General features: G+C 49.2%; 1 protein-coding gene across 1 annotated transcript in view; it reads right to left on the bottom strand.

Moving 5' to 3' along the window:
* Positions 1-15,526, bottom strand: part of fynb (FYN proto-oncogene, Src family tyrosine kinase b) — a gene marked incomplete at its 3' end in the record, with an annotated part of 48,671 nt that overhangs the window by 2,608 nt on the left and 30,537 nt on the right. Inside the window, exons 4-8 of the mRNA XM_079255180.1 lie at positions 8,003-8,099; positions 5,542-5,640; positions 4,269-4,372; positions 4,027-4,176; positions 1,038-1,202 (exon numbers count right to left, since the gene is read on the bottom strand). Coding sequence (XP_079111306.1) covers positions 1,038-1,202; positions 4,027-4,176; positions 4,269-4,372; positions 5,542-5,640; positions 8,003-8,099 — 615 coding nt within the window. The remainder of the gene's footprint in view (positions 1-1,037; positions 1,203-4,026; positions 4,177-4,268; positions 4,373-5,541; positions 5,641-8,002; positions 8,100-15,526) is intronic.

Genomic DNA, 15,526 nt, shown 5'->3' with positions numbered 1-15,526 from the left:
GCGAAATGCTGCCATGTGACTGGACGATTAGCTGTTTGTGTTAACCAGAAGCAGAGGAGGTGGAGCTGATAAAGTGGATGCTGGATGTAGATCAGGTTACCGCCACCTCCTGAGATAAAACACAGACTGTCTGTCCGTCCAACTGCAAGTAAATACGGACATTCACTAAATAAACCATTATTTTTTATGACTTCAAAATAATTATTGATACAATTACATATAAAACCAAAGTAAAATGTACCATTACTGTTGTCATTGTTATTAAATAAAACTATTAAAATAAAACTTAAATATATTTTTAGTATCATAATTACAATATAACTGAAGATAACGTGAAATGATAATAAGATATATATTGTTATCACTGTCATTATTAACTATAAAATAAAAATAAAAATAAATGTTTTATGATTAAATCTAAAAAACTAATAAAATGAACTATAAAATGAATAAAAAGATGATTATAATTATTATAATGAAATTATTTTGTGTAATATAAAATCGGTTGTGTTCTCTGCGGCATCAAGACGTCCACGCTGCAGATGATGAAGCTCCGCCTTCCTGACGTGTCTCGTATATGGATGTAAAATCGTCTGTGTGTTTCTTAGAAGTGGGAACGTCTTCTTACCGTAAAACACTTCAGCAAAACATCCCGTTCCCAGCTTTACTTCCAACTCAAGCTCATCTCTGCTGATCTCCCAGGCATCATGACTCAAGCCCACCGTGTCAGGGATGTAGTTCACACACACGCCGGTTAGATTAAAGCACAAACCATCCGCACCCTCTACAGGGAAGGGAGGGGACAGGGGTAACTATGAGGGACAGGAACATGCACTGAGGCTCACGTGGACGGAGGCCATCTGTGTTGTGAGGGCAGTGTCTCCTGACTCTCAGATGATCCAGGAAGAATGTTTCTGCTAAATCCCTAAACTTGTCAAATCTTCCCAGCAGGTTTCCCAGTTTGCATCTGGTGCCTCTGCCCTGTCCGTGACCTCCGTCCACACGGCCTCAACCTCTGGAGGCGGCCGGATCCGTACCCATCCAGACCTCCCCAAACTGCCCGTTCCCAAGACGCTTGATCAGCTGCAGCGACTCCCGCGGAATCTCCCACACGTCTTTGGTTTTGACGGACAGGTCGGCGAGGCGGGGCATCCCTTTGTGGCAGGGGACCACTAAGCGACAGCAGAGACCTGCAGCTCGGTCTGCACACGCCACACAGCAACACACAAACAGTTAGCAGCACAAAGAGCAGAGGAAGCAGCGAGACGCTGAAGCGGTCTCTTTTCCACACGCTGGAGAAGGTAAAGACAGGATGACAGAGACAAAGCCTGCCTGGAATGATAAACCCAAAATAAAAACGTAGTCCATCACAACTACAAGGGCTGTTTGTATAATCCTGGTTTTCACAGAGAGCTGAGACGTGTGAGATTACTGCAGGCGTGTCAGAATCAACATATGTGTTCCTGTGTCAGACTAAATTCACCTGGAATACAGCAGAACATGTAAATGTTGATGTCTTCCTAAAAAAAAACCATAACCTTCAGTAGAAACCAGAAGATAACAACTGAGTTAATCCAGGAGCTAGAATAGTAATCCTAAAAACTAGTAAAGTAATCCTAGGAACTAGTAATCCTTAAAACTTGTAAAGCAATCCTAGAAATTAGTAAAGTAATCCAGGAACTAGTTCAGTAATCCTAAAAACTACTAAAGCAATCAGAGGAGCTAGTAAAGCAACCATGGGAACTAGTAAAGTAATCCTCAAAACTAGTAAAACATCTTAAAAACTAGTAAAGTAATCCTAAGAACTAGTAAAGTAGAATCCAGGCATAGACCCCACATTTACCTTACAAACACCACGAGGATCTGGAAAGATGTGAAGCACAAGATATTTCATAACAGGAAGAGAGAATAATTCACCATAAACCCCCTTCATCTCCATAGAAACCAGCAGGACCTTCATCTCCATGGAAACTATCAGGACCTTCATCTCCATGGAAACCAGCAGGACCTTCATCTCCATGGAAACCAGGAGGACCTTCATCTCTATAGAAACTATTAGGGCCATCATCTCCATGGAAACCAGTAGGACCTTCATCTCCATGGAAACCAGAAGGACCTTCATGATCCATTTCAAACCAAGGCCGAGTCACAGGAGACACATCAGCAGAGTTTTGAGATGGAACGTAACTGGTTGGGGTTTGAACTGAGTTTGGTTTGGATGCCGATGCTGTTGGAGTATTTTAGCTGAGTTTCTACCCGTCATGTTGCTATGCTACATGTTAGCGTTGCTGCTATGCTATATGTTAGCGTTGCTGCTTCCTGCTGTCTGCTCACATCTTCTGTATTGGACGGGATGAAGAGGTTAACTTATGTCACTTGTTCTGCCTCAAACATCCTCACAGCTCCGTGTTCGTTGTCATGAACATGATGATCCACACAGCATTCGGCCGTAACGTCCAACCAGCAAACGGGACACATCAAGCATTAATGACCATCTGGACAGAAGACACCACCTGTGTCCTGAAAGCCAACATGTCTAGCTTCACGCTGCAGAGTTCTTGTGTTTGCCCATGACCAGTTGATGAAGGTCGGGCTTCCGCTGGTTTCTCTATGCTGATATCTGACAACCACTGATAAGGGCCAGGGGTGTTTGCACGGAGCAGTAAAGACCTGATAAAGACCTCGTGGAAGCGTTTAGCCTGCAAGCTGGCCATCAAAACTCATCTGGACTGAAATCCATGCAGCTGGCAGCCGTCATAAAACCCGTCGATACGAGGACGACCCGCTCAGAAAGCACAAACAACGGACAGGTCGCCAAGCCAACCGGAGCCTTCCCTCCAAACTGACGGCAGTGATACAGAAAACATGGCTCCTTCACAGACGGAGGAACATCCCACGCTTTCATTCCACCAGGCTGAAGGTGCATCTCTCATCAAAATCACACATCTAAGAGAATAAATTTCATATTCAGGTTTGCTAATAGCAGTTAGCCATGGTTAGCAGCAGACACAGGCTGTTCAGCTGATCTGGAATCAGTCACAGAAAGCGACGCACAGCGTGGAGACAGAAAGCAGGAAGCTGCAGAGCCCTGAAAGGAAGGAAGGTTATTTTGTTTTAAGTTTGTCGTCGGCTCCGTTCATCCTCTGTGAGGGAAAGGCAGAGGTACGTTACTGAGCCATGTCACCAGCTCCAGTTCATGCTGCTGATTTCAGGGTTTAAAGATCGATAAGTCGATGTGCCAACTGGAGCGCGCCAGAAAACCATCATGGAGTCGTCATCACCAGCTCACATTGATGCTGCCTAACTGAATGTCAGTCATCATGTGACTTATCATAAATAAAGATCAATGAAATACATAAATGAGATAAAATAAACAATAATAATAATAATAAAAAAGAAAACATTTCAACAACAATAGGGCCCTGCCATACTTCGTATGGCTCGGACCCTAATTACAAATATTAATATAAATGTTCAAATGTTTATATATAGATGAAAAATTGATTAATAATGATTCATTGGGGGGGGGGTACTTCCTCCCACTCCGTTTTTGTATATGTAAAAAGAATATGTAGTTGTCATTTATGTTTACTCTATCTATGCATTAATATGTTCATTATCAGTCTGTATGACAATTTTACATGTTTAAAAAAAATTCAAATTCAAATGTGTATATATATATATATATATATATATATATATGTATATATGTATAGTATATATATTGTATATATACAATATTTTTAATATAATTGCTTTTTGTAAATTAAGTTATTTTATATAAACATATATATATATGTTTATATGGTGGGATATATAAATAAATAAAATACCTGAACCCCCCCCCTCCCTTATTCCCGTGATGTCCTCCTGTGACAGTGCGGTACTGAAGGGGTTTCTCAGCCCCAGGATGCTGCAGGGTACCATCAGCTCCAGAAATATACACAGATGTAAGTGTGGCATGGAAATGAGTCAGAAAGACGCAGTTTTCAGGTCAAAAGGAACACAGAGCTGCTCTGAGTTTACCTGAGTAGTGCTGGACCAGCTGCTGCAGCGTCTCAAACTGAGCCCTGGTGGTGATGTAATACCCGCCGCTATCCAGCTTGCGGATCTTATAGTGCTTAACGTGATCTCCTTTCACATCGTCCCAGTCCCGTATGGACAGGGAGAAGGCCCCTGCAGGACACAGAGGAGGGACACAGGTCTGAGTCAGCTAACGCCACCTGGTCATGTGACGCTTCGCTGCAGACACTCTGAGCTTCCATCACCCTTTGTGGTTTCGCTCTCTCTGATGAGGTAAGTTCCTCGAGGGTTTCCGGTGGACAGCAGCTGCCTCTCTGCATCCTTACGGCCCAGTTTACCAAAGTACCAGCTGAGGGAAGGAGGAGAAGGATCAGCACTCTGGTGACAAACCTGTAAAGAGTCGTTCTGTCTTTCCCTACGGTGCCCCCTGCAGGACAAAGTGTGCACTTTCCCTCCATCATGGAGCAGAAGAGACTTCTGAATCCACCGGAGGACATTAAAACGTGTCCAGAGGGGCTGAATCTGCAGAGTCCGCCTGTCCTGTCGCACATGTTCACAAACTGCAGCATGAAGAAGGAAACGCTGGATAACAGTGGACCAAGTTTTAAATCCATGTGTTAACAGTGTCATACAGATGTGCTGCAGAGTTGGAGCCGTGTGGGAGCGACATATCATACAGATGTGCTGCAGAGGTGGAGCCGTGTGGGAGCGACATATCATACAGATGTGCTGCAGAGGTGGAGCCGTGTGGGAGCGACATGTCATACAGATGTGCTGCAGAGGTGGAGCCGTGTGGGAGCGACATATCATACAGATGTGCTGCAGAGGTGGAGCCGTGTGGGAGCGACATGTCATACAGATGTGCTGCAGAGGTGGAGGTGTGTGGGAGCGACATGTCATACAGATGTGCTGCAGAGGTGGAGCCGTGTGGGAGCGACATGTCATACAGATGTGCTGCAGAGGTGGAGGTGTGTGGGAGCAACATACAGATGTGCTGCAGAGGTGGAGGTGTGTGGGAGCGACATATCATACAGATGTGCTGCAGAGGTGGAGGTGTGTGGGAGCGACATGTCATACAGATGTGCTGCAGAGGTGGAGGTGTGTGGGAGCAACATACAGATGTGCTGCAGAGGTGGAGGTGTGTGGGAGCGACATATCATACAGATGTGCTGCAGAGGTGGAGCCGTGTGGGAGCGACATGTCATACAGATGTGCTGCAGAGTTGGAGCCGTGTGGGAGCGACATGTCATACAGATGTGCTGCAGAGGTGGAGGTGTGTGGGAGCGACATGTCATACAGATGTGCTGCAGAGTTGGAGCCGTGTGGGAGCGACATGTCATACAGATGTGCTGCAGAGGTGGAGGTGTGTGGGAGCGACATGTCATACAGATGTGCTGCAGAGGTGGAGGTGTGTGGGAGCAACATACAGATGTGCTGCAGAGGTGGAGGTGTGTGGGAGCGACATACAGATGTGCTGCAGAGGTGGAGGTGTGTGTGGGAGCAACATGCGTGACTCACTCTTCAGCTTGGATGGAGTCCACCGGAGCCACGTAGTTACTGGGAATGTAGCCGCTGCCCCCGGTGGTGAGCGAGCGAGCGTCCCACCATTCCCCTTCACTGAAACACAAAAAGCATGTGAACAAACTTCATGTTGGGTTCCCCAGAACCGTCATCCCGACCCGTTCCCATCCCGTCCCTGTGGAGGGGGGGGGCTTTACTCCCACCCACACTGAACCCACATGAAACACGTCAGTGGGCTGTTTTCATGTCTGTTTAAGTGAAGAGTTTAAATAAAGTTCCAACATGTGGAGGAGACATTCTGCAGATGTTAACAGAAACATCTGGACGGGATTCAAAACCACAAGATCAAACTGCAGCATATGGTCTGTCTAACCGGACCCGGTCTTTGTCTCCTAACCGGACCCGGTCTTTGTCTCCTAACCGGACCCGACCGGACCCGGTGTCAGTCTCCTAACCGGACCCGGTGTCAGTCTCCTAACCGGACCCGGTCTTTGTCTCCTAACCGGACCCGGTCTTTGTCTCCTAACCGGACCCGGTCTTTGTCTCCTAACCGGACCCGGTCTCAGTCTCTTAACCGGACCCGACCGGACCCGGTGTCAGTCTCCTAACCGGACCCGGTGTCAGTCTCCTAACCGGACCCGGTCTTTGTCTCCTAACTGGACCCGGTCTCCTAACCGGACCCGGTCTCTGTCTCCTAACTGGACCCGGTCTCCTAACCGGACCCGGTCTCTGTCTCCTAACTGGACCCGGTCTCTGCCTCCTAACTGGACCTGGTCTGTGAGGAACTCAGAGAGTCAGAAACAGGAGCAGGAGTCTGTCTCTGTGTCTGACTGGTTAACCCATCTCTCCACTCACAACCAGCTGGTTAAAGCCGGTTAAACCATCACTAACCAGCTGCTGTTTCTGTCTGCTGGAGGAAAAGCTCCGGTTGATGTTTGTGTCCGTTTGTCTTGTGTCCCTGCTGAGTGACGCGGCAGTGAGACGCCTGGGGACAGACGGATATGTTCCCTGTGGAGGGGGGGGTGGCGGTGTCCCAGCAGCGAGGCGGGGAGGAATGCTGGGCTGAGACGCATCGGTGTGGGATGGGCGGCTCCGCTGTAAACCAGCTCTCCACAGCCACAGAGACAACAACAGGGAGTAAACAAAGAGCCTCCATCTCCAGCCACGCGGCCGTTCAGTGTGTTCGTTCACCACTAACTCCAGCTGGGTGTGCAAACAGAGCTGCCTCACGTAGAACAACAATTCAGGGTGAGATATAAACAGAACGGACCCGACATTCCCGCCGTGAGGCGACGGCGGAGCGTCCACCGGAATGCTGCGTCTTCCTCATCATCCGTCTGTCTCCTCCTGCCAGCTCCAACACGATCCAGCCTGACCCCCCCTCTCTGGCCAGCAGGGGTCAGCGCAGGAGGTCCATGTGAGAGGTGTGGGCAGACTGGAGAGGAGGGGTGAAGATGCAGCGCTGTCGGGGGAGGAGGAGGAGGAGGAGGTGTGACGACTTCCTGCTCCAGCTGGGACGATGTGGAGGAATGTGCGAGACGCTCGCTGAGACAGGATGCTAAGTGGGTGTGGTGACCTCGCTGTGATGTTGAGGAAAGAGAAACTCATCAGGACGTTTCATCCTGCGTGTTGCAAACCAGTTGTTTAAACTCCCACTACGGAGTTCCCACTGGGAATACTGGGAAATCTGTCCGCTCCTCCGTAATGCACCAGGATATCAGGGCTTTAGATGGGACGGAATGAACTTGGTTGCTCAGCTGCAGAGATGCAAACACTGCGATGGAGTGTGTGCTGGTAGCAGGCAAACACACACACACACACACACACACACACCGTTTACCGTTCTGCTGACTGGAAGAAAGACGAGCCAACATCGCAGTGGGTGTAACCCGGTACTTCCTGTTCAGGTCCAGAGGAAAGTCTGAAGGAAGGCCGCGCTCATCCCTGCGGCTGCAGACCTCCCTCCAGCCTCTGTTAGCCCTGAATAAACTCTGTTGGCTCCACGCCGTCACAACCCACGTTTAAAGCACGACTTCAGCCTCACTACGGCGCCTTTTATTGCTCGTTACTTTGGATCCGAACATTTCTCCCTGTGAGGAAGAATGACGCTGAGAAACATGCTGGTCCACAACTGCACCAACTTCAGGGGGTTTCTCATCAAGTGATTATCTACTGACTGACAGTAAAACACCAGATGACACTGATTCATATCGCGGTGGTGATGCGGTTAGCAGGTTGGGGTTTCTTTAGTGCAGAACATGGCATTTATGATTTCACAGCTCCACAAACTGACGCGGTACAGGAGACTTATTTTGGGCTCCAGACTGTTACACATTATGAAACCAAAGCTCGTCTGCTACCCGCTGCTGTTTTCACCTCAGCTTCCCTCTAAAGCCGGAAACTCCGGGGTTCACGTGGAAAACTTTAATCCTCTCCGAGGGCCACCGAAGGGACTTACGTGCTGTTAATGATCTGGAAACGTTCTCCTTTCCTGAAGCTCAGGTCGTCTTCTGTCCGAGCCTCGTAGTCATACAGTGCCACGAAGAGGGTGACTCCTGCAAGACCATAAAAACAGCATCAGCTTTAGTAGATTAATATGAATATAGAGGATTTTAGCCACTCCTGTACAACAGCTGTACAAATAACTGTATGGAACATCCAATGTGGAGGCAGCCGGAGTGGAAAATGTCAGAAAGAAGCAGCTGTTTAGTAACTGGTTGGTACTGTGATTCATAAACTATCTGACATAAAGAAACACACACATACGCACACACACTTTTACACCCACACATTTCACATATAATACTGGTGTGTGTGCTAACGTGTACAATTTAAATGGTGAATCCAGTGTTTCCACTAGGTTTTTTGCATTATGGTGCCATAAGACATACAGAAATATGCTGACAATAATAAAAAAACAATAATAAGATCAACTAATGAAACAATGTTTAATTTAAAGTTGCAACCAATACGGCCAGCTATAGGCTCTGCTACAATGCCAGAGCCGGCTCGTTGGCGTTGCTATGACGACAGAGCCGGCTCGTTGGCGTTGCTATGACGACAGAGCCGGCTCGTTGGCGTTGCTATGACGCCAGAGCCGGCTCGTTGGCATTAGTTTGATGACAGAAACCTGCCCGTTGGTGATTCAACACAATAAGTGCTTGTTAGTGTTTCCATGTCAACTGATAAATTCTCATTCTGCTGAGTCACTCAGAAACAGGCGTAGCATGATGCTGATTTGTCCATGCAGTCTTTGCGTGAACAAACAAAACGTTGCACTGAAAAATCTTGGACTATGAGTGGCTGAATAGTCGGCCATAAACACACATAATTTATGTCCGTCGCTCCATTTTGTTTAGAAACACCTTTTACCTCCTGAGTTGAGGAGCTGAGGAAACATAGTAAAAGTGAGAGAAGCCAGGAGAGGAGACCTGTGCTCTGATGGGACTTGACAGAAAACCGTGAGGTCCAGTAAAACGAGGCTGATATAAAAACTGATGTTTATATTTGGCTGTCTGTGTATGTGTGTCAAGAGAGGAGGGTGGTTAAGCCATGCAGTAATCATTAGTGATGCAGTCAAGCCTTGTGGGGTCTTTAATTGACACAAAGTGTGGTTGTTTTTCCCTGTGTCGACAGATGATACCTGAAAACCTGTTTGCAATATTTGGAAAGTCAAAGTAATACGAGGAGGATGCCGCGTCAAATCATTCAACACCACTAATTTGATCTGTCGTCAGGTAAACCACCATACAGAGGTTCACAAACAACAGCAGGAAGCTAACGCTGCTAAGGTTAAAGGAAGCTAACGTTGCTAACATTAAAGGAAGCTAACACTGCTAACGTTAAAGGAGGCCAACTGTGCTAATGTCAAAGGAAGCTAACCATGCCATCATTAAAGGAAACTAACGCTGCCAACGTTAAAGGAAGCTAATACTGCTAATGTTAAAGGAAGCTAACTGTGCTAATGTTTTTTTTTTTTTTTTTGTCTTGTCCAGCATTTAAGCAAGCAGACTGATGTTCTGGATGCTGTGTTCTGCTGAGCAAATTTATTTTGCCAAGGGGAACTTTTGTAGATGTAATGATCCCCTTGTATTTCTTGATTCTTATTTTATTTTTCAATTTGTTTTGGATAATAGCTTGTATTACAGAGTTTATGCTGCTGGACCCGACCGGAAAGGACAGGAAAGGGGCAGAAAGAGAACAGAAAAGAGAACATAAAAAACAAAAAACAAAAAAAAAACAAAAGAAAGAGATCAATGCATACATGTATATGCACATACATACCCACCTACATATATATGTATATACACTCGCACATACATTATATATATACATATATACATACATACATACATATACACATACATACACATGCATACACACACATGTACACATACATGCATACATAAAGATAGATATACATACATACATATACACATACATACACACACATATATATATATATATATATATATATACATATATACACATATACATACTCACATACATACACATACATATACACATACACACACATACACATACATACACATACACTCACACATATGCATACATATATACATATCCATACACATACATACATACACATACACATACACATAAGTACACACACATACCCACCCACACACATAAATATATACACCCACACAAGCCAACTCTAGATTCGTGGAGAACAAAACCATTGACAATCATGAGGACCAGAAACTAGCAAGTTAAGTCAAAAAGACAGAAAGAGAGGTACCTGCTGTTAATGAATAAACTTGCTGGATGACTCAGTGACTGTGACACATGCAGAACATTCATGCAGAACATTCAGAGTGGAACGTGTTTAGAGAAGAGTGATCATGCCAATGTGACCCCGCCCGCCTACAGCTAGAGGAAGGCCAGGAGAACCCAGAGACCCGGGTAACCGACAGTCACCCCCAGGTACAGATCCCAACCCCCCCACTCCAGAGCCAGCCATGCATCTGCCCAGGAGGTGGCGAAGGAGGTGCCCAACCAGAGTCCCCCGCAGTCAGGGGGAACAGGCCCCAGCAGGCCCAGGCCGGCAAGGGCCGATCCCGCCGGGCACCGGCCACCCAGGGCAGACAGAGCGCAGGCCCCAGGGCCCCAAGAGCCCGAGAGCAGCCCCCCGCCCCCGCAGGCAGAGGGTACAGCCCACACCGACGGAGGACCAGGATCCCCAGACCGCCACCCAGCGGCAGCCAGGTCGCACCCCAGTGCACCAGCTGCGCCCCCGGGTACAGGACACCACCCCCCCACCACCAAACCACACACACATATACATGCATACCCCCCCCCCCCCCCCCAACACGCACTCCCCTCACACATATACATGCATACCCCCCCCCAAACACGCACTCCCCTCTCAACCCCCATCCACACAACCCTCTGCAATCCATGCACATCATCCATCACATATACAACCCCACCCCACCTCTACTCACTCACCCATACCAAGTCACACGAACCCCAATCGCCCCCGCCCCCACACACGCTCACCCCCCCCCCCCACACATGCTCACACCCCGCCACCCCATCCCTCTACTTCTACCCAACCACACATGCCCCACCAAACACCCCTCCACCACCCATAGCCCCCCTCCAAACTTCACCCTCACTCACACATCCCATTCCGCATATACACCCCCCCCTACACACACACACACACACACACACACACACACACACACACACACACACACACACACACACACACACACACACACACACATACCCTCACTCCTCCAACACAGGCACACCCCAATACAACCCACGCGCCAACATACCCCTCCACACACACATCTACTCATCCTCACACATCCCTATCCCCTACCCACCTATATCCCCAACCCTAATCCCCCCCCAGCCATCCCACCATCCATCTGTAACCCCATACACCCACTCCCACACATCCTCACCTCACCCCTCCATCATGTCCCATGTGAGATACCTCAGAGGGGGATGAGGACAGGATGGCCCCGATCAGGGCCCCCATAATTACCGCCCACCACTCCCAGCGTCCCCCCCACCACCCCACAGATGCAGCCGACCCAGCATCCCCCCAGGGCCGGCGACAACCCTCCTACAGCCAGGCCAGCCCAGACTTAGGCCTAATGGACGGCACTCTTCCCCCACCCGTACCCCCCCCCAGTAAAGCCCCGAGAGCAGGGGCATGAGAAGACCCTATCGTCCCTGCCTCCCCCCCGCTTATGACTGATTGTGAAGTATGTATTAGTTGCAATTAAAACTGAGGGAAGTGCCACGCGGTGTTGGGAGAGGGACCACCTAAGCAGCCCCGCCCACCATACACCGCATGCTCTTCCCCCTAATCATGTGAGTCGTCAGTGTTTTGGTGTTTGGTGTCTAAGTGTAATTAAAACTGGGAGGTGAGCCGAGGCTGGGTGCAGCGATCAAGACCACCTTGATGGCCTTTCTCACCACCCAGCGCCACGTGCACACCTCCCAATACCCTGCCTGTGTGTGATGGGGAGCGAGGAGGAAGAGGGGTTGAGGGATTTAAGTCTGGAGGAAAGTGAGCTTTCCTCCAGAAGGTGAGCCGCCCGCGGCACTGGGCATGCCCCCTACTCCCAGGGCCCCCCAAGGACCAGGACAAGCCGGGGACAGCCATCCCCGTAACCAGAGCCTTCGGCGACTCTAACCAGAGAGTCATCACCGACCCAAGAGGGGACCAACTCACCACATGCAGAAGGGAGGCACGAGGACAAAGAGGAGGCGGGGCGGCAGAAGGGGAATCCCAGACCGATTGTCCACCGCCCCCTCACTCACAGAGGACACCCCCACCTGGGGACATGAAGTCCCCCCTTGTCCACACATCGGCACTTCACACTGTCTCAGCACACACCTACAGCCACACACACACACACTTCCGGACACATTCAGGTCCACCCAGCCACCCGTTCAGCCCACCCTTAAAACCATCCTCCTGACCCCCACGTCACATCCAAATCTCCCCCACTCCCATCCATCATATCTACACTTATCCACCAACCTACCACACACATGCACCACCCACTCCCCCATACATACACCCCTGCCCCCCCCCCCCCCCACACACACACAGACAGCACGCCCCCCCTCCCCCACCCCCCCACACACACCCGTATACATGCACCACCGCCACTCCCCACATACACGCATCACCCCACTCCCCTACACACACGGCACTACCCCCCCACAGACACCACGACACCCCCCCCACACACGCATCATCACACTTCCCCACCCACACACATCCACATACCTATGTACCGCCACCAGTCCTCAACGCACACCCCCTACACACATCCCTCCATACACACTCACATCCCATCCACACTATCAAACACCCCCCACTCAACAAGTCCCAGGGTCGCAACCAGGCACCAGAGCACGTACCTGCCCGCCGCCGCAGCGGCAGGTCCAGGTCAGCCCAGCCCCCCCCCCCCCCCCGGCACAAGCCGACCCCCCACCCCCAAGAGACAGGGGACAACCCCGGGCACCGGAGCCCGGGACCCCGCCCAGCCCACCCCACGGCGGCACAAGCGCCCGTTACGGAGTCACGCCCGCCAACCCATCCCCCGCCAGCGACCTCGCCCCGCCGCTGCGCGGCAACTCCAGCCGCTGGCCCATCCAGGTCCACCGTAGGGCTAGAAACCTAGCCACTCCAGCAATGGAGCAGTCAAAATCCCCCCCCAGGAGCCCACCACAGACCCACAGCCCCCAGAGAACCCCAACCGGCCACCAACCCCGAGCGCAATAAGGTAACATTCTCCCCCCATACTAAGTGATGGAGCTGATCACAGGGGACCAGAGGGAATAAAGTTCAGCTGACTGATCTCTTGAGGAGGCAGACATCATCTCGACACTGATGTGATCTAATAAGAGATTTCTGAACTGCTGGATACACAGACTTTGTTTGCTAACTGTGCTAATGTTAAAGTAAGCTAACCATGCCATCATTAAAGGAAGCTAATGCTGCTAACGTTAAAGGAAGATATCACTGCTAACATTAAAGGAAGCTAACGGTGCTAACGTTAAAGGAAGCTAACGGTGTTAGCGTTAAAGGAAGCTAACGATGCTAACATTAACTTTCATTTTGTTCAGAGCTTTAAGGAAACAAACAGATGGTTGAAGATTATTTCGTTTGGGGAGGAAGACTAATATTATCTGTGTGAAACTGATTGATCTTTGATCACACGACAGTGTGTGTAAATAATGGGATGGCAGATAGTCTCCTGGTCCACATCTCAGCTTGCTGCAGGACACTTGGACTCGTTACTCGCTGATAATAGGAGCTTTCTTCTCATGACATATCTCAACTTTGCAATATGGAACTTTGAAACCGACGTTCTGCTGGTCTTAAAACTACAACCTGAACTGAACCCGGTGAAGTGACACGAGGTGACTCGAGAAGGGGGTTTTCACTGACTCAATCCATCAGGAGACGTCAACCTGGAGATAAAAACCAGGAGCCTTAAAGACCTTCCCATCAAGTCAGGATCACCATCTGAATGGGACCCGACGGTGAGTTCTGTCCAGGTTTCCCGTTCTGACGCTACAATGCTAATGCATTTATGAACCTGTGCTTTGGACAGTTTGGATGTTCCATTCGATCAGCAGAGGTGAACGCTCCCTTATTGATCAGTCTCAGAGCCGTCTGCTGGGATGCCGTTCAATTAGTTACATAAGGTGCAGGGACTAACTGTGAATTTCCATTTAGGGAGATGACATCAGCAAAAAGTGAACAGATAATCAATAAGACATCTAAACTGCAGCCTGGCGTCCACCGCAGTGCGACGGGCGTTACGGCTGCTTTATAACAGGTTGAAATGGCAGGAGATACGGACGTCCAGATTCCTCCCACCAGCAGAAAATTAAAAACGTTAAACCTCTCTGCTGCTCTGCCGCTGCGTGGATTTGGATTAGGAGCAGAAAATAATCCACGCTGTGAGGGAGAGCTCTCCGGCGGAGCGGAGTGGTAATGTGGGGTTCCTCCAGGCTCAGTCCAACATAAAGGAAATCCTGAAGAAAGAAAATTCCCAGCTAAACAATGAGGCTGCTGCACAAAGCCAGCCGGACATTCCTGACAGGGCTGGTCTGGGGTCAGGCCCGGAGCTGAGGACCGTCAGGATTCTGCATGTGGAAAAGTCTTTAACTGCACCAGGAATTCCTCAGTGTGTGTGTGTGTGTGTGTGTGTGTGTGTGTGTGCGCGCGCGCGCGTGTGTGTGTGTGTCGATGCACAAATAAAGAAATGAACTTCCCTGTTCGGGCTTTGGATCAGAGACGTTCCTCTGTCTCCGATGCGTGTCTGTTATTGGGATACCACCTGACCGCCTGGCAGGTGGAGCTATGTCGTTGCTAAGAGGTTCTTCATCTCCTCCATCATCATCATCACCTACTGATTATGTCTCATCTGAAGACTGGTTTCAGATCATCCATAACCTCTGGAGACAGACAGCTGAGAATGGATAATGATGGTGTCGATGCTAGGAATGATGTTAGGAATGATGTTAGGAATAATGTTAGGAATAATGCTCGGAATGATGCTAGGATGATGGAGGGGATGAAGTTAGGTGGTACTAGGAATGATATTGTTAATGATGCTGGGAATGATGCTGGGAATTATGTTGGGAATGATGCTGCGATGATGCCAGGGATGATGTTAGGAATGATGCTGGGAATGATGCTGGGAATGATGCTGGGAATTATGTTAGGAATGATGCTAGGAATGATGCTAGGAGATGAAGGGGATGAAGGGGATGAAGTTAGATGGTACTAGGAATGATATTGTTAATGATGCTGGGATGATACCAGGGATTATGCTGGAATGATGTTGGGAATGATACTGGGAATGATGCTGCAATGATGCCAGGAATGATGTTGGGAATGATGCTGGGAATGATGCTAGGAATGATGCTGGGATGATAGAGGGGATGAAGTTAGATGGTACTAGGAATG

This window comes from Telmatherina bonti (assembly GCF_933228915.1).
Source record: "Telmatherina bonti genome assembly, chromosome: 16".
Taxonomy (NCBI): domain Eukaryota; kingdom Metazoa; phylum Chordata; class Actinopteri; order Atheriniformes; family Telmatherinidae; genus Telmatherina; species Telmatherina bonti.
Note: the sequence above shows the minus strand (reverse complement) of the source record. Positions and strands in the feature narration are given on the sequence as shown.